Below are 23,363 nucleotides of genomic sequence, written 5' to 3' on the forward strand. Positions count from 1 at the left end.
TGTCATCTTTCCCTCGTACATTTAAGTTTCAAACAGGTCCCAGAGATTGCAAGGCAAGAGTGTTAAGGCAGTATAAGAAACTCAGTATTTCATTCACACCTCTTGATTCCCTTAAAGGTATTTCTAAGGCATCAAAAGGGGCATGTGGTTTGTGCTTGCCTTTTCAGAAAAAGGCATTCGGTATAGTGTAAAAAACGGATGCTCAATGACAGACGGAAGCCACTCAGCCCCGGGCAATGGCCACACCATCAGAGAGGAACAGGGAGATACGGCGGGGTTTCCTGGGTGTGGGTTCCTCACCATCGCTCTTTCTGGTACACCTCTGTTTGTACAATCTCACCGGGGTGCTCAGATATGCAGGCCCCGTTGATGTCACTGAGCTTGTTGTCTGGAAGATCCTCGGGTTTTGTGCAAAGTTTCAGTGCCCTGGAGATGAAGACGTCCAAGTCAAACTCAGGGTCTGTTTCACTGTTCACCTCTGTGGGTTCTTTGTGGAGATGGTGAGGAGAAGATGGCAGGCTCCGTTCCTGAATCTCTGGAAGAGGACTGGGACACTCGAGACCCACCTGTGTGCTCTTCACCCACTGAGCAATCTCCAGAAAGAGGTTGGATGGTTCTTCTTCCAGCGATAGCTCAGCTGCGGGTGCTATGGTTGCTCTTTTCCAGTGGGATAAATCTAAAATTAGCTTGGGCTCTGAGTAATGATGGGGCTTATTGTCTCTCCACAGCAATTTGTCCAAGTAGGAAGGTGAGCCCACTTTGTAATCACACGATTTCCCACAATCAGCATCAAATACTCGGTCCATGGAGGAGTGGGATAGCTCCAAGAACCTCTCTGAGCTGCTCTGTGAGTATTTCCGTGGATCAACCTGTGCTTCTTCAGCGATGGATTCAGACCCTGCCCGGGGGTCCCGCTGAACCTCATCCATGTCGTGGTATTTATCGTGTCTCCATTCCAAATCAGAGGAGAGGCTTACGTGATACCTGCGAAAGACACGCCACTATTAGACACGCAGATGATGGCTTCGCTAGAGGCAGCGGTGCTCAAACAGATACACACGCTGCTGCTTGCTAATATGCCGCTTACCTACACATCTTTAAGTTTATTTATATTATTGAGTATATTATTGATATTAGAAACCTTTTCCTCGTGTGTTAATAAAGGCAGAGGGGCTGAGTAATTTATGAGGAGTCTGAGGCTTGCCCAGGCTGCTTGGACAGGATCAGTAGTGGGAATAAAAGCCCAACAACCAAACCAACTGGCCCCTTCATTTAGCCGATCGTTGCCTTCTCTCCATGCGAGATGAAAACATGATTAACAATATTAATAATCAAACTGTCCCTCAGCCCAGAGACAAGCACCCACAGTGTGAGTACTCCTCATTTGTGGCCATAAAAGTAAAAAAGATGAGCTTAAAACCCCACTGAGATTGGACATGACCAGTTTACTTTGACGTTGTGGACCAAGAGCATCCCTGACGGGTCACCTTGCTAAGCGGTAACTTCTCAAGCCAGTTGAACTCCCTTGATTGCAATTACCCAACAACACCCGTTCTTAGACACGGTTTTCAGAGTGACATCTAATTTACTGGCTCCTAACTGAGCTGCCTTTAAAAGATGTGTTATCCCAGGTATCGGGGCTCTATGTCCTGGCAATGAAACACTCTTCACGTGTCCCACAACACACAAGCAAAATCATTTGCCGTCTCTAAAACACTCAGCTTGTGTTGCAAAATTTATGGCCCTACAGCAGATGTCCCCAGCTGGGTGGCAGGACTGACGGTCTAGGTCCCAGCTTCTTGTGTCACACCAAGAAAGCCAAGGGAGAAAAAGGTGATGAGGTGACATCCAGCAACTGATTTGCTGCTTTGGGGACTAAGACTGGCAGGGATGCCGGGGCTGTGGGGATACACTGAAGACAGATATCCTGAGAAAAGTTTCCAGCTTTCCTCTTTACCTAATTTACCTGGTTGTCTTCCCGAGCCTCCACCCTGATACTTGTTCATCCAGGCAAAGAGATTAACAATAGTGAAGGCAAGGGATTTCTTTAGATTATTTTTTCAGTGCTGGTGAAATATAGTGGATTAAGAAAGCGAGGAGATTTAATTGCTACACGGAGAGGAACAATGCTGCAGACAACCTCAGGCAGCTCACCCCGCTCAGCGGGAAGGAGCTCTATAGGAAAGTGAACCTAGTTAATTCTTAGCTGCTTATTTTCCCTACGTGCTCCGGTACTGGGACTGGCCTAGTAACTGGGGTAATCATCTAGGACATGAGAGACCTCAGCTCAAGGCTTTGATCTACTCTAAACCTCCTGTACTACTTTCAGCAAACCATTTAAAAGTCAACACAATTAAGGATTTTTTAAAAAGACCCCAGATCTGCGGTCTCTGGGGCTTCTGCACCTTGAAAAGTGATAAATATAGAGTTCCAAATCAGGCCCGGTCCCCAAAAGGTACAAGAATTACGTTATTTTATAACTTGTGTTATAGGGACAGAGGGAAGAACCGTAGTGTCACTTAAAGGGATGTAACTCAAATGAAGACAATATAGGCTGTGAATAAAACCGAGAGCAGAAAGACACTCAGTAACTGGAATGTGGAGACTCCACATCTGCTCCCTGCGGAAATCAATGACGAACCTCTTGTTGGCTTCAGCAAGGTGCCAGCTTGGGCTAGAACTACAATATGGCATAAAGAAGAAAAAGCAGGTGTCTTTCACAGGTCTGGAACACGTGTGACTGAACCCAGTAAAGAGCAGGTCAGAGACTCACCAGTCAAGTTCTGCCTAAAGAATTTAAGCCAGTACGTGGCCTCTGGCCCAGCCTCGGGTACCATACCTGTCCCAGTTAGACATCTGGCTCTGGTTGGCTTCCATCAGTAAAATATCATCAATCTCATCCTCAATCCGGAACGGATGCTGAGACACTGGTTCATCCTCGGGGCAGGAATACGGACTCATGTAAGGATGCTGCAGACCCATCTCAGCCGTTAATCGATCCATAGGGTTAAACGTCAGTATCTTCTCCAGAAAATCAATAGCTGTGAAGCAGAGAGAAACAAGCTCACTAATTCCTCAAAAGCAATACCAGCTTCCTTTCCAGGATGAGCCTCGTGAATCCCCCATAACAAATCCCTGCGGAGCAAGGAAGGAATTAAAGGTCACATCCTGCGCGCATCTAAAATGCGCGTTTCTGTCCTAGCTGCATCCATCTTACCCACCACGGGAGCTCTGTGCTTGCAGCGGAGCACTCTCACAGCCCGCAGTCCATCTAGCAGGGCAGGAGAAATGCCCGTGAGAGCGTCGCACCTCCACAGGACGGCACATACGTGTTACACCCAGTGTTGCCATCCCGGGCCAGAACGCTAAGCTCGTACCCCAGAAAAGACCTTTGGACGATCTTGGGATTTGATCCTATGCTCTCAGACCCATTCGACAAGCACACGGCGTTTTGGACAGCTGATCGCACGTCTTTATGCGCAACTAGAGCGGGATTAGATTTAAAGCGCAATTTTTAAAAGTCCTTGGCGTGACCAACACTATGAAATTATTTTGCCCGCTAATATTTAAAGAAACCTGAGTGCCTAAAATTTTTTAAGAGAAACCATGGAGCATGAACTCCTTCTAGGATGATGAAGGAGGAAATTAAGCGCAATTAAAGTGACTAGAATTAACTCTAACTGTATAGGGTTTATTGTGATTTCTTTGACGATTCCTTTTACTGGGGTTATGTGAAAAGATCAAATCCTGTCATTAAAGACGTTGCTTATTCCGTTGATTCTTGGTGCATGGCAGGGTCCCTTAGAGTTCAGATGATACAAACAGGAATACACCTTCCTTCAGTTACATTTTTGGCATTGTACCCTCAGAAATATCCCCATTAAAGACTTAATTGTGTGAATGGGACCGTTTCTTTAGGGGCAAAATCACTCAGCAGAACGGGTGGGCCATACCTATTGCCTCAGTGCTTAAACATTAACCAATATCCGACTGTCTCCCATGGGATTATTTCATTGCTTGGACTAATTAAGTAGGAAGGAATCAATAGCTTCATAAGGTCACTGGCTGCGGGCAAGAAGCACGGTGGAACGATGTATTACAAGTTATATATTACGATATATTACTGGTCAGAGAGGCAGGAAAATGCTGATGAATTATGTAAAGGGCGCAGGTAACCTTTCTTCCCGCAGTAACAACAGGGAATAAATCCATTCCTGCTCGCCGGAGGCTGATGCAGTCCCTGGATAACCCAGGACGATGGGTATTGCGCTGCCAAGCCCATATAGCGGACGTCTTATAACGAAGAATTATGCCAGCGAACATAAGCCAGGCTTGGTCTTGACGTCTTCCCAAAAGCAGGTGGCCAAGTCCACCAGCCCGGTTGGTGCTGAAGCCTTGGAAGGAGCTCAGAAGAGCTGACGTGCCCTGGTCCACGCTGCTCAACTCTTAGCTGCCACCCTGCAAGCTCTCACTGCCTACAAAACTGCTCCAGGCAAAAGTTCAGGTCCAGAAGCCTGCGGTTTGCAGCCCCCTCGCAACAACACACTGCTGGTATTTTTTAAGCTTTAGCTGAAGGAGGGAAGGGGCTGAAGTGGTATTTGAGCATCGCAGCCTGCGACAGCCCGACACGAGTGATATCCAAGCCTCGGAGCACTTGGACAATGTTTCTGCCTGTAGCAACCATCTCAAGGAGTTCAGATATTTGTGAAGTAAAAGCATTTATTTTCTTGTACTATACAATTGCATTCATGCAAAAAGCACAGCAAGAAAATGAACAGGGCTTGAAAACAACCTCTGGGCTGAACCCTCGCTTAAAGCTCAAGAAGAGGCACAGGAAAGCCGGGATGCCCCTTGAAAGTGTCTTGGAATAGTCTTGGAAGACTATTTCACCCTTATTTCTGTACGAGCTACCTGCAAGAAAGCTACTGCACCGTGAGTGCTGTCCTGCAGCCCATGCCTTCCCCGGTGGGATGGCGAGCAGGACCCGGGGGGGACAGCGGTGGGGACACGTGAGCTCCAGGTGGGAGCAAGCGTTGCAGACCCTCAGGTATCTGAACTCTCCTTCACCAGCAAGCACGCACTTGGCCTTATAGAATCATAGAATCATAGGATGATCCCCATGACCCCCTGGGGAAATAGGTCTGAAAACACGGCAGCCAGGGGAAGCCCCAGGAGAAGGACATTGCCGAAGCCAGCGGGCACTACGGTACCTTCGCTGTCCACTTCGGGAAGCAGCTTGCGCAGCGGCTTCCTCACTTCCCAGGTGCTGTTGATGAACATGGGCATCACTTTGAGCAGCTCCTCTTTGTCTTCCTCATGGATAACGGGGATCGTCTCCAGAATAAGCTGCATCTGTTCCAGCTCGTGACCCCCTACATGGGTAGAAAACAGACAGTGAGTTGAGACCCAGAAGTTAAATCGGCAGGGGGGTGGTGGTGGTGGGAGTGGTGTTATCAGCCACCCTCCTGCATGGCCACCCCTCTGGAATGAGCCACGGCACTGCAGCGCCGCATCTCCCGCTGGCCCCTCCACGCTGATGCGTCCCTGCATCAGCCACCACTCTTGGCTCCCAGGAAAATGTGCTGGGACTCCCAGCCGGCTCACCTCTTTTTCAGGGTGAAAGAGTTAACCTAGACAATTTGCTCTCCTGGTGTAATCAGGCTGTCTGCACAGCTTTTAGACTAACATAGTGTTGTAGAGTCGTGGTTCAGCCCCAGCCAGCAGCTCAGCACCACGCAGCCGCTCGCCCACTCCCCCTACCCCGATGGGATGGGGGAGAGAATCGGAGGAGTGAGAGTGAGAAACACTCCTGGGCTGAGATAAGAACAGTTTAATAATTGAAACAAAGTAAAATAGCAATGATAATAACAACAATATAATGATGATAATAACAATATACAAAGCAAGTGATGCCCAATGCAATTGCTCACCACCCGCCGACCGATGCCCAGCCAGTTCCCGAGCAGCGATCGCTGCTCCCCAGCCAACCCCCCCAGTTTCTATACTGCCCATGACGCCGTATGGTATGGAATGGCCCTTGGGGCAGTTGGGATCAACTCTTCTGGCTGTGCCCCCTCCCAGCTTCTTGTGCCCCTGGCAGAGCATGGGAAGCTGAAAAGTCCTTGCCTGGCATAAGCAGCACTGAGCAACAACCAAACCATCAGCATGTTATCAGCATTCTTCTCCTACTAAATCCAAAACACAGCACTGTGCCTGCTGCTAGGAAGAAAATTAACTCTATCCCAGCCGAAACCAGGACACGTAGCCATCTTTTTAAAATGGCTATGAAGCAAAAACCATACCCGACTGAAATCAGGGGGCATGGGAGCCATTATCCATCAGCGGGGTCCATCCTGCACGATGGAAGGAGACAGATAATGGCTCTACCAGCCCCCAAACTGACGACCCTCTTGAAGCAATACTACGGCAGGTCTTGTTTGTAACCCCAGACGAAGCATCCCGGCTCACGCGGCTGCGGCCAGGCAGAGCAGTGCCCCATGCCATCACCACGCGACCCTGCCACGTGCTGTGCTACGCCGAGAAGCAAAGCCCCTCTGTGCAGCGGCGACAAAAAGCACTGCCACAATCCCAGCGATAACGAGAAGATCGTGAACCCAGCTCCAGGAGTCCCAAAGCTTCATCTTTAAATGAATGCAAGTGCCCGACCTCTGCGCTCTCCCGATGGGAAAGGGGTTTTCTGAGCAAGTCCCACCTGGCTGCTGGGCACCAAGTCAAGGCTCTGATGGTGACGATCCCCACAACTGTCATGAGCAATCACATATTTTTAAATCCTTTTCCTTCAGGACACATTTATCCACGCATCCCTAAGCCCCCCGCTCAGGACTGGCTACCAGTCGGTGAGAGAAGTGGCAGCGCCGGCGGAGCGGAGCCGACTGCCTCGTTAATGAACGTTAATCTCATTCTTTAGCACACTATTGGATGCGACCAAGAGCTCCGCGGCTGATTTCCAGCTTCCTACGTGTACAGAGAAGCAGCCTGGCAGAAATACTGAGTCGCGCTATTGATTTTCTGTCTGCCAGAAATGCCGGTTATAAATATTCTGTCATTAGAGGCAGGACTATCCATTAAGACAGCGAGCTGGCTGGGGCGGACAAACCAAGGGGGATTTTTGGGCTACCAAGCCCCTTGCTGTCCCACTGATGGATTTTAGGCTGCTTCACCAGCAAGCAGCGCCCGGCTGATCCACGGCAAGAGGAGTGAACCTCATTTATGGCACAGCACTTCTGATCAGTCTGCAGGGAGGGCGGAGAGGCCAGCTCGTAGGGGATGGTGGACACCGTCGCTGGCTTCACACCCTCAAGCGACCCTGTCCCTTTGGAGGTCGCCGGCACCTGGCAGGGGCTGCCCTTCCCAGCCCAGAGCTCCCTGCGGGTCTGCAGGAGGTTTCCCGACTCAAATCCATGGAGCTGACCCCAACCACACCCCCGCCAGGCAAGGGTAGGTCCAAACGTCGAGGTTGGGAAAGGGTCTCCATCCATCATGGCCTCATCACTCCAACAAGGTTTGGTTCAATGCAGTTGCGGACACTTTTACCCCAAATAGCAGAGCTCCGAGCCAGGACGCGGCAATGAACTTGGACAACCCCACACCAACGCTGACATTAGCACGGCTGGTCACCGTCACACCACACGTCCGCTCTGAACAAAGCCTCAGAAGAAGATAGAGCAACAGGAAAAGCAAAAAAGACAGAGGGACACCCTCCTAATATCAATCCTGGGCAAATGAATTCACTTTCCTATAGAAAAACTAATTTTAGCTCATTTAGAGGTTGGCAGCATGGCTCCAGGAGAAACTGAAGATGGCCATCGGGAAACAAACACCTTGTTAGTCAGGCTAATTCCCAACCCGTCATCAAAATTACAGGGTATTAAAAGTCACAAAGGCGTTGTGGCTGTTCTCCTCTCAGTGCAGCTGCAGCCGCTGCTCACCGAAGGTATCTGGCAGCCAAGAGGCACCGTGTTCGGTCACACAAAGAAGCTGCTAACGCAGCGCTGGAAGTGTTGCATTACGGCTCTCAGGAACCCAATTCTCCACCATGATCCTCTCTTTATGTAATTCCTAGGGACCTTCTGGAGGCATTAATTCCTGAAAAGAAAAACAGAAACTACAGATGGAATAAGCGCAACGTGCTGCCGTTACCCGAGGAGAGAACGAGGAGCTCTGCCTCGCGCCTTGGAAAAGGGAACCTTTCCCCGGGCTAGCAACCAAGTGCCGGGTGAGCACCCAAGCCCTGCTAGTGAATCCTCCGGGAGCAAGCAGCAATCCCATGGGAAAAGCCACCGCGCCACCTCCTAGCGCTCGGGCATGGGCACAGCCCCACTGGTAAACTCCATGGAGATCTGCAAGGACAGGCGGTTTTTCTTTTTCTCCTATTTTCTCTTGCTTCCACTGGCAATGCTTTCGGATACGCTTCGGCAGCAGATGGTGGAGAAGTCACTGGAGGGAGCTGTAGCCGCCTGGTTACGGATGCTCTTCCCTGTTTTCCATGCTGCTCATGGTGGGGAGCTCTCCAAAGGTCTGCGAACCAGATTTTAGCTGTTGGAGACGTGCTACGCTCCTGTGAGCTTTGGGTTAGCCCAATTTCTTGTGCCCACCCGGCGCTCTGCTGAACCCAAAGCTGCTCCTGCCCGCCCCATCGCCCAGAGAAGGGGCTGCGGGGAGGGCGAGGGGGCTGGGGGTCCCTCTCTGCTGGGTGTTCGTTAACTCGTGTAGGAGAATGAAAGCAGCGAGTGACATCTATTCCTAATAACCAACCACCTTAAATTAACTGCATGGCTTAAGCACCCCAGATAGACTCCCGAGTTAATTATATTGACTTATGCTAAGCACCCAATTTAAATTGTGCCGCTGACGCATACTCAAAAGCCAATTTATCCAGTGTGAGGCAATTACTGGGGGTTTGCAACGTTCTGGGAACTACATCGCTGTTATTTCCCACGGGGTGCTTGCTGGTGACCCAGGACTCTCCAAAAGTCTCGTCCTGCAGCGGTGGGGGCTGCAGCTGGCTGGCGGCAAACTCCTTCTCCCAGGCAAAGAGGAGAAAAGCAAAAGCAGAGATGAACCCACGCTGTCCTGCAAGTGTTTGCCAGCTTTTAGCTATTCTGAGTGGTTGGGTTTTATTCTCCTCCTCTTCGGACACCAGCAGATGACAGACGGTGCGTGCCACAGGACACCACGGGCACCCTGCCCCGCTGCCGGGCTCCCGCCCCGGCTCTTCTTTACTTACTGGTATAGGAGGAGGTCAGGAAAATGGAGCACAGGGCCAGGACCTTCCCGTAACAACTCTAGAGATTATTTTTAAAGCAACCTGAGAGGAATATGTATTTTGAGCTTTGGTTTTGATCCCCACCCATTAACTAAGTATCCTGCCATCACCTGGGGGCTCATTAAGCGACGGCACAGGGCTGGAAAGCAGAGAAGCAAGGATGCTCGCAGTGCTTGTCTGGCTGAGCCCAGTCTGTGATCTGCAAAATCCCATCTCCTGATCTCTAAGCTGCTGTGGACTCTCTGGAACCAAGCTGCAAAGTCGGTTCCCGTATGGCGGCTCTGGGGCATCTCGCCTGGGCAGCCGGGACAGGACTGATCTCACCTGTAGCCATGCGCAACACCCGTGTGGGGACTTCAGCTTGTTCTGCAGGTGCTCTTCATGAGCAGTAGTGGAAAAATAAATATTTCTAAGGCACAATCTCAGCTGAAGGCAGACAGAGGCCAGATGAATCGCGTGCTGGAGCTGCCTTTGCCTCTGCCTTGACCACGAAGGCAGCTTGAGGGAGCAGCTCGGACACTTAGGCGGTAGATGGCTGGTGTCAGCCAACGTAGCTTCTACCCCGGGGGTCCACAAAGAGCACAAAAACCAAGCTGGGGCTGACACAGGGGTCAAGCGCAGTTTGGAAAGCCACGATAAAGATGAGTCCTTGGGTTCTCTGATGGAGACGGCCAGAGAAGGACGTGGACAATCCAGTTTGTTTTGCTGTTTGACATGAGAAGCAAGTATAGGAAAAGAGAGATTGACTTAAGAGTCCAAAAAGATTTCCCCGGGGCTCCAGCTACACCCAGTTTAATATGAGGTGGCGTGTTGCTCTGGTCTGGTGCAACTCCTGCAGGACCAGGACCCTGCCATCGGCGCTGGGGTTCGCTTCTGCTGCTCTGGTTTACCTGGGGCGATTCGGATCCGGTGCCCTGGACTGGCAGAACCTTAGCTCTGTCCTGGAAAGGCGTCATCCAGTCTGCTTCCACCCAAAAAGCTCAGAGACTCTTCCACGGTGCAAACCACGGCTCGGCAAGGGGAGGCGGCTGGCAGAGCTGCCTCAGGAGCTCGCTCACGTGCAGCATCTCCCAGCGAGACCAGAAAATGCCCTGTGCCTGCAGGGACAAGTGGCACATGGAGACGTCCCCGCTCCTGGAATACATCCCGAGGAGGCGGCAGGAGCAGCCAGGTCTGATGCATAATTTTCAGAGCTGAAGTCCCTGGACTTGAAAATTGTGGGGAGGGGAGACTGAGGACAAAAGGAAGGAAGGAAAAGGAGGCAATTTTAATGATCTCTTCGAAATGATACTGACTGCTTAATATTCAGCTTTCACAAAAGAAATATGGAAGCTGCAAGCAGGAGCGGGGAGGGAGCGACAGAGCAGCTGCAGTCAAACACCGGCTGCAGAGCTCTGCGGGGCACTGAAATATTTGTGAAGAAAATGTCCTTCTCCATTATTAATGGGTCTAATTATTTATTTACACAACTCGGCGAACAGCTGCTCCCGAAATGCGTTAAACCTTTTCAAAACACTAATGGGTGATGGAGAGACAACCAAGGAGGAGCATTGCTGCAGACCCCGGGCAGGGACGCAGCTTGTTCAACAGGCAGAGAGCGGCTGCTTCATTCCTGAATGAACGGCTCCGCGTCCCAGCTTGGGAAGCAAGCTTTGCTCCCAACAGTAGCGTTTTTGGGATCATATTAAATAAAGATTCGCTTCTCAAGAACATCGGAGTTGAGCTTCAAATGCTGCACTGATGATTAGGTGCTCCTTGCCGGTGCTTTTTTTTGTCTTCTTTTCCTTGCGCTGCACCTTTACAACTCCAATACCCGCTTACAGGAAAATCCTGAAAATGGCTGAAAATGGGTAGTGGCATTCAAATGTGTTCCCTCAAAGAAAAGAAATACCTTGAAGACACCAATCACAATTCAAAACCACGGCATAGAGTACAAACGGGGCCACATTATCTCCTGTCCTATGCTCCACCCTATGATATTTTTTTAGCATCCTCCCTCCCAACAAAAAGCTCTTCTTTTCTGTTGGAGACCCAGAAACAGAAAAAGGTTTTGTTGTTTCATCAGAATTCTTCTTTCTTAGGGGTTTTGCTGTCGGCAGCAGACCGTCCCTGCCCGGCAAGGCTCGGCACAGAGGCACCGTCGACTCCGGCCAGCCTTGGGCACCCCACCGGCCGGCGGCTTCCCACTGGCTGCCATCACGGCCGTACCACCACGTGTCCTTCCCAGGCAAGCACAAGAAGGCTGAGTGAAAATCAAGACGATAACTCTTCTCCGTCCCCAGGGGCCTGCCTGTATGAGGGAAGTTTACACCAACCACGGGACCCTCTACTAGCAGAGGTTGCGCAAGTGGAGTTTGTTCTCGAGACAGCTCTCGTGTCTAATAACCAACCGTAGGATCCCTGTAGCGATGCTACAAGCTGGGTGGCAAGGAGAGGGGAATTCCCTCTGCCACGCTAAAATGCCCTTTGAATTGGGTAGCAAGGAAGAAGGGAAGGATTACAGAAATTAATCAACGGGAGCCAGAAACCTACCAGCAAAGAGCATCCTTCCCGTCAGCATCTCGGCCAGGATGCAGCCAGCCGCCCACATATCGATGGCTTTGGTGTAGTTGTTTGGCGAGAGGAGGAGGCGGGGGGAGCGATACCATTTTGTTACTAAGCCTTCGGAAAGGTAACCCTGAAAAAGCAGAAACAGAGACATCAGCAACCTTGCAAGAGAGCTCCTCCGCTCCTCCCCGGTCAGCCCTCACTGCCCGCCGTGGCCCCACCATCGGATCCTGCAGAGGAACCTGCCCACCGTGCTTGTGCTGCATCTGTGGCAGGCTGCGGTCGTGTATCTCGCAGGAAGCAAAGAGGTGAGACATGCACTGCTGGAAACAGAGACGCTTCACTGCTCCAGGAGGCAAAGCGCTTGCTGCTCCCCAAAAACTTATTTGCTGTTTGGCACCGGGGTATTGAAGCATCTTCCGCAAAGGACAGATGGCTTTGATAGCACAGATTTGCAGCTCATACCTGCAAAAGTTATTTCAGGTTGCTATTGGAAGACTTAGATGTATTATATAAATCCCAATTTCACCATCTGAGACATTTTGGAAGTTAAGCACATTAAATACTTCGCTGGGTCCCAGCTATAACCCACGGGTGCACGAAGGAAGCCTTTCCCAGCTCGGTACCCACAAGCGCAGTGCTTGGATTTCCAAAAGTTACCCGTTCGCAATCTTTTGCCGATTCCATCTCCAGTTAAGCTTACACCTATAGTCCCCCCATAGCTACCTAAACTGCTGGTAACAGCAAGCTCCGTGCCGCTGAATTCCCACAGATCCAACTCCCAGCACTGATGCTGCAATGGAATTTTTGAAGGGCAGGAGCTCCCTGGGGAGCCCACGCAAAAGCAGCTGCCCGTGGGTCAGCCCTGGCTGGGCGCAAACCCACGGCGAGCACCGGGGGACCCACAAAACCGGAGCAGGGGTGGCACGGGGAGCACACAGGGCTCCCGAGCGGGCAGTGCCCAGAGGATGCGCTCAGCAGGATCCGGCCTCTCACAGAAGCCAGGCGAGTTCGCCCTGCCTGCATCCTGGGGATGCTGCTGCAGGGAACCCCGCTTCGGTTTGGGAAACGTGCTGGGAACGGCGGATGAGCCCGTGCAGCATCTCACAGGGGTGAGACGTGGGATCTTGTAATAAAGAGGAGAACAAGCAGACGGGCAGAAAATCAGATTTATGGAGGAAAATCACTACCGCCTGGAAGGTGGTTTCAAAAAATGGGCAGAGGTGGCACTGGGGGACATGGTTTAGTGGGCATGGGGGTGTTGGGTTGGTGGTTGGACCGATGATCTTAGAGGTCCTTTCCAACCTTAATGATGCCTAGTTTTACTTTCATTAAAAAATAATCCAGCCACCAAGCCAGGAAACATGAAATTAATTATGACTCTCCCCTGAATTGTTTTAGTGGTGGACTTGGCAGTGTTAGGTTAATGGTTGGACTGGACGATCTTGAAGATCTCTTCCAACCTAAACCATTCTGTGATTCTATGAAGTCCCCTGGACGAGCAGATGTCTTAAAGCACCGCTGAGCGGGTAACACAGCCCCGCAAGGGCTCCTAGCCACGACTCTTGAAAATAAAACGCCATGGGATAAGTGGGAGAGCCCTTTTGGGGATTAGCTAGCTGACGAAGAGCTAGGAAACCCTGCCCTTTCTGCACCGAGCCTGAGCCCTGCCTAATAAATCGCCTCCCTCCCTTGCCGCCAGCATCGCCTCCGGCAGCCGGCTGGCGTGGGGCAGGTCCTCGTCCCCCATCCTACTTTGCTTACAGTGCGGCTGGTCGGCTGGGATGCTCGATGGTTTTAAAGGAGATGCCCTCAGCAGCACCCCGCAGGACAAAGACCGAGCACCCTCGTCTCTTTGGACCACAGCCCTCCCGTTCCGGCACTCACCCGGGAGATTTAACACAAGTGCCAAGCGCTCAGCAGCTCCTGCCGAAATCAAGGGGGTGCGTTCAATCCTGCAAATAACACTGGCATCGTACGGAATGTCCCAGCGCCCCCGGCTTCGCCCGCCGGCCAAGCTGCGGATGCGCGGATGCCACGCTAGGGCTGGACATGAATGGTTATTTCGTGAGGATAACGTTGGAATATTCGCAAGTGGTATTTTCTATATGAAATATAACGCATTAACAGAACGCGGTAGATTGAAACACAATAGAAAAGATGAAATAAAAGGGAATTATAAAGTTGAACTGCATTTAAACGCCACGAAACATTTGGAGAGTATCAAAATGCAATGACAGCATGAATAAAGTTCACATAAAAACTCGGTTAAAAACTCCATCCTAACTGATATACTTTCCTGAACTGTTTTCAGTTGCGATGTAACTGCGGATGCAGTTACGCTGTGTAACATCTCTTAGGATGTTCTAGGATACATCTCTCAGCCTAAACACGAGAGCAGCGCGCCATCACGCCCACTGCGAGCTTTGTAACGCTCCTCTTCCCCCAATGCACGTTTTTGTTCCCATTTCCAAACGTGCAAGTCGTCAAGCTTGTAATCATAAAGGGTTTGCTTTTAAAAAAAACATTTTAATTTTGGTCATCTTAAGACAAATTGTAATGGAGACTGATTAGCTGAGAAGTTTCATTTAATGCGGTTATATTTTTGCTAATGCTGCTGAATCAGAACTGGCACAAAAGCCCCCAGGCATTATCCGATCAGACCGCTGCTTTTCAGCTACTGCAATTATTCCCAACAATGGAGGTGTTGGTATTTATTGGAAAAATCCTAAGAAAATAAACTCTGGGGATAGCGATCCAGGGCAATTCCTGGCCAGAGCAATTTCCTCCCTTTCCCAGCAAAGGAATGCCACCCTCCTTACAGATTTAATGCTCGGTTCATAGGTTTCTCCTCCCTGACAGCAAGACGGATTTGAATTCTCGTGGGTGTGCGCACCATGCAAAATGTATGAGCAGTATACCGCAAATATCTGTATGTTGCAACAAGCCAAACCTTTTCTTCCCCAGGCATCTCTCCTGTATCGGAGAAAATTCCCTGCAAAAACTCACCGAATATTTTGGACACATCTTCAACCCCTCCCCTGATGTGTGAGGTTACTGGTGGTAATTAATTAGCAGCGCTTCTCATTGCGCTTCCCTCTTCCGTCACCCGTCACCGTGTACTTGACCGTCACCTCCCTGCTTTCATCTGCTGCATAAGGCATGGCGAGAGCCCGAGCACTTCCCGCATCACCTGCGCAAGGCATGGGCTTTAGCACAAGAATTTCACCGTTTATGTAGATTCAACCAGAGAGAAAGACCAGGAGCAGAAGCGTTTTAATTAGTTCTAATTAAGATGGAACATACATCTTCATGACAATATTCTGTGGATTCAGCACAGCCCTTTCTGAACTGAAGAACCACTGGAATCTCTTTAAAAACCAATACAATTGAGTTAATTTAAAAACAGAAAGAATTTCCAGTCCAAGGCTTGCTCTCAAGCCCTCCCATGCTATTTTTTTTTTTTTTTCAATTTTCAAGTATCATTTTCCTGCTCCTCCTCTGCTCCTGCAGCATGGGCGGGAACAGCTCAGGCAATCTATAAAGGTGATGAATTCGCTACAGGTGGGATAAGCATTGAGTTGTATCAAATAGCACAGCACGGAAACTGAAAAGCAAAGAGAAAGGAATATTTCTTCCAATCTTTACACAACACAGATTTTGTGCACTGCTCGTAACGCCAGAAGAAGAAACGATTCCGGGTGGGCGCGGGTGCTGCTGCATCCCGGCGTCACACCGGTCATGGCACGCTGGACCGCCTCCATCCCGAGCACGCCGAGGGAAGCTGGCACGGCACGGCAGCACGTGGGGAGCACGGCAAGACCCGCCGATGCTCCGAAACGACCAGTGCCCGAGCCCGGAGCTCCTCCTTGGAGCTGGAGGGACGAAGAGCAGGTCTCCTCAAGGCAGATGCCGAAATTCAGGATCCCACCTACCACAAGCCAAGCAGCCCCTAACGCTGCAGGCCAAAGCTTCTCCCGAAAGTCTTTCACACCAAAAATCCATCTTCCTGCACTCAAAAAGCTGCAGAGGTGCAGACCAGGTGCCCATGAACTGGAAATCCAGCAGGATCCAGCCACAGCCGGGAACAGGATTTCTGCTGCTGCACCCACGGGAGCCAGGTTGGCTCCTGGTGCAGATGGCTGCAGTGCCAAGTGGGGGGGGGGGGCCTCAAAATAGCAACAACCCCAAGCTTTCGGGATAATCCTGGTGCAGCAGCAGGCTGGTACCTCTTCACAGCCTGTTTTTGAAGCTTATTTTTTAAAAGGCAGGTAGGGTGTTTTCTAGGAGAGGCTGGGAAAGACAGCGGGTTTGCAGGAACGTTGCTCCATAACAAAAATAATAAAATTGGCTCCAGCAACGTGACGTGTATTCTCATCGTTTTGGGATGACAGAGTGCATTTATTTCAGGACTGCAGACTGTTACGTGCTTCATCAGAGGACAGAGGAGCAGAAAAACCGAGTCAGGTCGCAGCAGGAAGGCTCAGCGCTGGCTGCGCGGGGCCACGGGCAGCTGCCTGAAGGTTGAACGTGGAGGGAGGTCCCCTCCAGGGTGAGTCCAGAGCAACGTCCCACGTCCTCAGCTCCTTTCAAGACCTCTTCATGATGACCCACCTGGGAATTTTAGTATTTTACTGGATGAACTGGAAGCTATTATGTTTGCGCTGATCAGCAAGTACAAAAGGAAGGGAGGACTTCAAAGGTTTGAAGATGTTCTGGAAGCTATTTACCATGAGATGTCCCCTGAAAAGGGCTTCTGCACCCTCCTTAGCGTGGAATTTCTGCCAATTAATTCTGTAATTAATGTTGCCGATAGGCAAAGCGAGAGAGGGGCCCCTGGCAGCCCCATGCAGATGCCCCCAAGCGCTTTGGGGCACCAGGCAGAGCCCCCAGAAGAGGTAAGCGATCTCGTACAACACGGGCAGGCTAAGGAGCGTCCCACTTTGCTGTCTTGTCACCCGAGTAAAGAGATTCAGCGAGTCTCCATATCCCCATCAAGCAGGCATTCCTGTTGTCTTCTCCCAGGACCACCCAACCCAATGGCTCCTCTCTGACCAGCGCCGGGCGACACGCCGCATGGGATGCACAGCCAAGGCTGAGTCTGCCCTCGGAAACATTTATTATTTTTAAGTCTAAAGATTCATTGGTATTTATCCCAATTTTTAATGCTTGACTTTGCTGTCTCCCTGCTCTCCCATCCCTCCTGCTCACCAGGAGCTGAGGGTGCTCAAGGGAGGACAGTATCTCACTTTTACACCCCCTTCCCCTCCAAACTTGGGGCAGATCACATCTGGACTCTCTTTTCATGGAATCATAGAATCATAGAATTGTTTAGGTTGGAAAAGACCTTTAAGATCATCCAGTCCAACCATTAACCTACACTACCAAGTCCACACTAAACCAATCAAGGGTAGACTAGACTAAACCATGTCCCCAAGTGCCACCTCTGCCCGTTTTTTGAACACTTCCAGGGATAATATCTGGAGCCAAAGATATTTATTAGGGCATAAGGGTGGGGATGGATGGATAGATGGGCAGCTACTCACACCCAGGCAGCCTCTGAAGAAATGCAGGCAGGGGCTGGACCACGGGGGCAAGGCAGCGAGGTGTGGGGCAGGCAGGACCACGAGGCTGCAGACGGAAGGAGCATTGCAGAGCACTCCGATGGTGAAGGCGAGATGCTTGCATTCAATGAGGAGGTGGTTCAGGAAAAGGGAAATGCTCGGCTTTGACTGTTTTGCATAAGGATAAGGATCTCACGGAGGCCGGAGCTGTCCCTTATCTTCATCTCCAATGCTCCTCCGCTCACCGTTTGGGCACCAAGTCGCACAGCAAAGCGTGCGGACCACAAAGAGTGGCGACCGGGGAAAAAAGGATTAATGTGGAGATGTTCTAGAGGGATAAACAGCAGGATTAGTGACTCCCGGGGATAAAAAGAGTAGTAAGAAGGAAGAGAAAGGAGCCTGCGTGGCTGGATAGCGAGAGCATCGGGGAAGGGACAGGGTCACAGGGAGAGGGAAACGCACAGGATCATCTCCCAAGGGTCCTCTCCTGCTAGAGCTGATATTCTGTGCCCTGAAGAGATCTCTGCAAGTACGTGAGCACCCAGGGAGCTTAGAAGCGTGTTTATCTGAGACAGGGCTAAAACTTAAGCCCTCAGGTCTAAGCAGCCTGTGAAGGTGCAGATCCAGATCTGGACGTGACCTTGGCAGCTTGAAATCCATCTCGTTGGCTACTGGGAAGTTTCAAACGAACAGATGTCCCCACGCTGCTCTTACCACATGGAAAAAGGGATTTGAGCAGCGAACGCCGGCCAAACGGTGGGAGAAACGCAGGCGAAGCTGCTCTGCTTCGAAGCTGTGAAGGCCAGCACCCCGCTGCGGTCCAGGGCACCTCCCAGAGCAGGAGAGCTCTCCTTTTCCCACCAAATCACCCTAATTAAACGGTTGCCTGCTGCCAGTCATGCAAACAAGACACATTGCCAAGTAAGAACTATTATTTAGGTGGTATATGTTATTTCTAAACTGTGTTTAAAACTCTGCTCACAATCTACCGCAGTTTGTTATTTGCCATTTTAGCACTCAGCAGGATGGTTTGGTATTTGAGAAACGTCGGGTCAGAAGAGCTGTGACCTTTTAGACGAATAACAACACACAACCTGCAATTTTTTGTGTTAGCGGAGCCCAACCATCAGCCTAAGCATATTCCAGATACAAAACATCCTAAGGGAAAAAAAATCCAAGCACTTAAGATGACCTTTCCTCGCTGGAAAGGGTTACAAGAAAACAGTACGCTAGAGGTGTAGCTCTGCACTGCCTTCAGAGGGTTGGATCTACAGGGTCTTTACAACAATTAATTACCCAGGGAGCAGGATTTCATCGGCTTTTGGGCAGCTCAGCATTAGCACCTGCTGGCAGCACCAAAATTTGGGGTGTAAGGATCCCTGTTTCGCTCAGCGCCGGTCGGCAGCGGGGTGGAGGCTCAGCAGCTTCAGACACGGTGATGCTCTGGTCTTCTCCCTCTTGCTGATGCTTTCTGCAAGCGCACAGACCAAGGAGCTTATAAATCTGTATGAGCCCTTGAGGGAAGTGGAGGTTGGAAGAGAAATAAGGAAAGGAACTGATTTTTCTGTCATCTGAGAAGAGTTGGAAATCAAAGGCAGGACTGACCCAAGCTCCGTCCAAGCCCTCCTGTCGTACCTCTGCCTTTGCAGCGCCCGTCACCCGGCTTCAGCAAACACAGTCCTCCCCATCACCAGAATTTACAAATAACTGACGTTATTTGTGGTGCTGGATGCTCACCACAGCGCTGCTATTTTCGGCTCTGCTCTAGAGCGGTATCCAGGTCTCTCAGCACAGTGGGGATCTGTCATTTTTTTGCACTGATGCTCCAGCCTCCCACTCCTTGGAGGAATCGGAGGATGCTCATGCAATGGCATCTTGCAAAGTTACATCCTAGCACGAATCATAGAATCATCGAATCGTTTAGACTGGAAAAGACCTTTAAGATCATCCAGTCCAACCATTAACCTAACACTACCAAGTCCACCACTAAAACAATTAAGGGCAGAGTCATAATTAATTCCATGTTTCCTGCCTTGGTGGCTGGATTTATTTTTAATGAAAGTAAAACTAGGAATCACTGAGGTTGGAAAGGCCCTCTAAGATCATCAGTCCAACCATCAACCCAACACCCCCATGCCCACTAAACCATGTCCCAAAGTGCCACCTCTGCCCGTTTCTTGAACCCCTCCAGGGATGGGGACTCCCCCACCTCTCTGGGCAGCCTGTTCCAAGGCTTGACCACTCTTTCCGTGAAGAAATTTCTCCTAACATCCAACCTAAACCTCCCCTGATGCAGCTTGAGGCCATTTCCTCTCATCCTATTGCTGGTTATTTGGGAGAAGAGCCCGACCCCCCCTCCCTGCCCCCTCCTGCCAGGAGCTGCAGAGCAATGAGGTCTCCCCTCAGCCTCCTCTTCTCCAGGCTGAACACCCCCAGCTCCCTCAGCCGCTCCCCACCAGCCCTGTGCTCCAGACCCTGCCCCAGCTCCGCTGCCCTTCTCTGGACACGCTCCAGCACCCCAATGTCCTTCTTGTACCGAGGGGCCCAAAACTGGACACAGCATTCCAGGTGCGGCCTCCCCAGTGCCGAGCACAGGGGCACGATCCCTGCCCTGCTCCCGCTGGCCACGCTATTCCTGACACGAGCCAGGATGCTGCTGGCCGCAGCCCTGGCCATCCTCCCGACAGCTCTTTCCCATGGCACTGGCTGTTATTAAGGCAACGGAGAATTGCTTAGAAATAACAATAATTCTGCAGCAGACACGGCCAGATGACTCCCACCCTGATCCTGCAGTCTCTGACAAGACGACGCTCCTTAAATCAGTCACTTTCTGCGTACCCATAGTGCTGCCTTGTTCGCAGGGGTTTTCTCCGGAGTTACCCTCCCTCGGGAAAAGCCTCTGAATGCACCTGACTTTAAAAAAAAAAACCAAGCAAAACACTCAGTTAAAAAGCCAGGAGCCTCCTCCTGAGCTGGGTAATCACTAACTGGTGCGGAAGGGAGCACAGGACGGGGAGGCAGCAGTGACAAGGACCCTGCGCTCACTCCCCGATGTCCCTTGCAACCTTCCTCCTTTCCCCCAGGCTTTCTTTCTCCCTGAACCGCAGACTCGAAACCAGAATAGATCACGGCTCAGCTTCAGGATCACGAGATGCTCTTTTTGCCATCCTTTTCCCTCTCCCCTTCCCTGCCTCCCTGTGCAAAGCAACGGTGCCCAGATCAGAACCACGCTGGGCAGAAACCCGCTGGTAAACGCAAAGCGCGTTTAAACCTCGGCACAGGCACAACGGCGGGTCCACAGGGGACACCAAACTCGTCCACACAAACATCCAGCTCAAGAAAATAGATTTTACCTTATCTTACAATACCAAATAGTACATTTAACCATAAACCGGCTGCAGACTGCATCACGTCTACTGGCGCAGACCACGCGATATTTTGCATTCTCCCGGGACCACGTGGCTCCACGAGTTGATGAAGCCTTCACCGCGCTCCTCCGCTGTTCAAAAGCCTCCAGCCCGGATGGCAACCTGCATTAAACATCTGCAACTCCCCTCCAAAACCCATCACCATCAGGACTGCGTGTTACGGAGACTTCTCACCCGTTTTCCTTGCCTCCCGCGCTGTCAGCGCAGCCACCACTCCCACCTCGAGCTGCTCCACCAGCAAAGCCACCGCGAGCTGCTCCGAGCTCCAACCTCCTTTTTGTGAGGGCACAGGAGAGCCCGGGGGCAGCCCGGCCGCGGTGGCCATGGGATGCCGCGTCCCTCCCCAGCCCCCTGTCCCAAAAGAGAGCGACACATCCAGGGCTACCCCAACCGGGAGGGTTTTGCCGCATGAGACTGCCGCGCCGAATTAAGCGTGTTAGAGGAAAAATGCAGCTTTTTTAATAGCTGCATTTTTGCTTGAGTATAGAACTGATTTCAGTACCTTCAATTATTTTGCAGGGTTTGGCAGCTGCCTGGGAACGCAACCCTTTGCGGAGGAGACCACAGCCCACGGCTCACTAATTGCTTGTTAGAAATTGCCACTTCTGGGGAGTATCAGCCCTTGTTGGGCAGACAGAGAAGAGGTGGTGACAGCAGCAGGACAGGAAAATTGAGTCAGTCCCAAAGACACCCCAGGGAAGGGATTTCCCCTACTCAAGGGCAGGTATTTGTTTTCCTGCGTTTTGCTCCATTCCTCCCTTCCTTCCTTCCCCATCCCAGCCAGACTGCCAGAAGAAGGCGTGCATGGACCAACGGACGGGGTCGCAGGGGATGCCCAGGCTGGGGGTCCCGGGGGGCTCTGGGCATCCCCTGCCCCAAGCAGGGTAGCAGTGGGGCACGCCAGGCTGCCCCGGGCTGCACCCAGCCACTCAGAATTATTATTGCATTATAATGCAGTATCTAAGTACTAGAGAGCAAAAAATTTTATACATCATTTGGATCTTGACCTCAGATGAAAGAATATGACTGTATCTCAAAGACCCATCCCATTCCCTACATTTAAATAAGCGTAATTCAGACAGAGTTGGCTTTTTAAAAAGCAGGTTGGCACAGCAGCGAGGACAAAGACAAGCAGAGTGGCTGCGGACGAGCCAGGGGCCCGTTCCACGCCCTTGCGCTGCGGGGATGAATGGCAGCTTGTATTTTATAAAAGCAGCAAAACAAGGAACAGAAAGTACAGTCATTTAAGTTAAGCGAGCAAACGCACACCTCCCCACAGTCCATTACTGGGATGGAATAAAATATATATTTGATATATACAATATAAAGCAACGAAAGATACCTGAATGGCACTTGAACCCTCCCTGTGCCCTGCTCGGTGCTCTGCGGCGCTGGAAAGCCCTGGGACGCGCTTGGCAGAGCTCAACTTGAGGGCTTTGCCCGGGAAATGCATCCTGGCTTGGGGCAGGGAGGGCAACCACCACCAGTGACCACCCCAGCAGCGCTTACAGCTGCCCGAATGGCCTCAAGGACGGGTTTCTCCCGAGAAGATCTACCACGGTCCGATCGCTTCACCCTACACACGTTCAACGCTTCCCCGTGCCGGCCAGCAGCTTGCCGAGAGCGCGCCGGCCTCGTCGATTCGGCATTGCCTACCTTGTGCGAGTAATGCTGATCCACGATTCTGGCCAGCCCGAAGTCGCCGATCTTCAGCACCAGATCCTCCGTGCTGATGAAAATATTGGCCGGCTTGAGGTCGCGGTGGAGGACATTGGCCGAGTGGATGTACTTCAGCCCCCGCAGCAGCTGGTACATGAAAAGCTTGGCGTGCTCCTCGGTGAGCTTCCCCTGCTCCAGCAGCCGCGCCAGGTCCGTCTCCATGTACTCCTGGACGATGTACACCACGTTAAACTTGAAAAAATCCCCGCGCAGGTTGGTCCCCTTCGGCCCCAACACCTCGTACACCTTCACGATGTTATCGTGGTCCAGGCGGCGGATGATTTTGATCTCCCGGAAAGCGTGCTTCATGCTCCGCGCATCGCCGATGGTGATCTTCTTCACCGCCACTTTGCGGCAGCTCTTGCTGTCGAGGGCTGACAGCACCAGCCCGTTGGCCCCGAAACCCAAGGGGCGAAAATTAATGAAGCGACAGCCCAGGTCGTACCCGTACATGCTGGCGATACAGTCACACTTCTCTGCCATCGCGGGCTCCGTCCTCTTCCGGCTTTTTCCTCTTTGTCACTTGAAAAACTGGGAGAGTTGAAGGGCTTCCAGATTGCAAATGCGGTTTGAAATCAAGTGCCTCATCATTACTTAGAGTTGCCTGGGGAGGTCTCGCTCTGAGCCCATCACTTCAAGACGACATGCAGATGCAGTGAAAATAGATGCGAGCACACACACACAAATAAAATGTTTTAAACAGGGTGAGAATTCAAGGGGTAGAAGAGACTTTCCAAGCAGCGTGGACAAACGCAGCCCAGAGATCGCAAGCAAAACAGAAAAGTTATTTTTCTTGAGACTAAAAGATCAGTGCTGCTA

General features: G+C 51.3%; 1 protein-coding gene across 1 annotated transcript; it reads right to left on the bottom strand.

Annotated features, from left to right (window-relative positions):
• Positions 1 to 296: 296 nt before the first annotated feature.
• Positions 297 to 23,027, bottom strand: MAPK4 (mitogen-activated protein kinase 4). Its single transcript, XM_075726821.1, has 5 exons — positions 22,482 to 23,027; positions 11,819 to 11,963; positions 5,211 to 5,372; positions 2,840 to 3,041; positions 297 to 984 (listed from the first exon to the last, which is right to left on the bottom strand). The coding sequence occupies exons 1-5, from the start codon at positions 23,025 to 23,027 to the stop codon at positions 297 to 299; spliced, it is 1,743 nt and encodes a 580-aa protein (XP_075582936.1).
• Between the last annotated feature and the right edge of the window lie 336 nt (positions 23,028 to 23,363).

This window comes from Pelecanus crispus, chromosome Z (genome assembly GCF_030463565.1).
Source record: "Pelecanus crispus isolate bPelCri1 chromosome Z, bPelCri1.pri, whole genome shotgun sequence".
NCBI classification, from domain to species: Eukaryota; Metazoa; Chordata; class Aves; order Pelecaniformes; family Pelecanidae; genus Pelecanus; species Pelecanus crispus.

What these genes read in the sequence shown, in the direction of transcription:
- MAPK4 (XM_075726821.1), bottom strand. Translation starts at nt 23,027, where the DNA reads ATGGCAGAGAAGTGTGACTGTATCGCCAGCATGTACGGGTACGACCTG. An exon ending in ATCAGCATTACTCGCACAAG is followed by an intron (nt 11,964 to 22,481) that starts GTAGGCAATGCC and finishes CTGCTTTTTCAG; the next exon opens with GGTTACCTTTCCGAAGGCTT. An exon ending in GGGAAGGATGCTCTTTGCTG is followed by an intron (nt 5,373 to 11,818) that starts GTAGGTTTCTGG and finishes CTACCCATGTAG; the next exon opens with GGGGTCACGAGCTGGAACAG.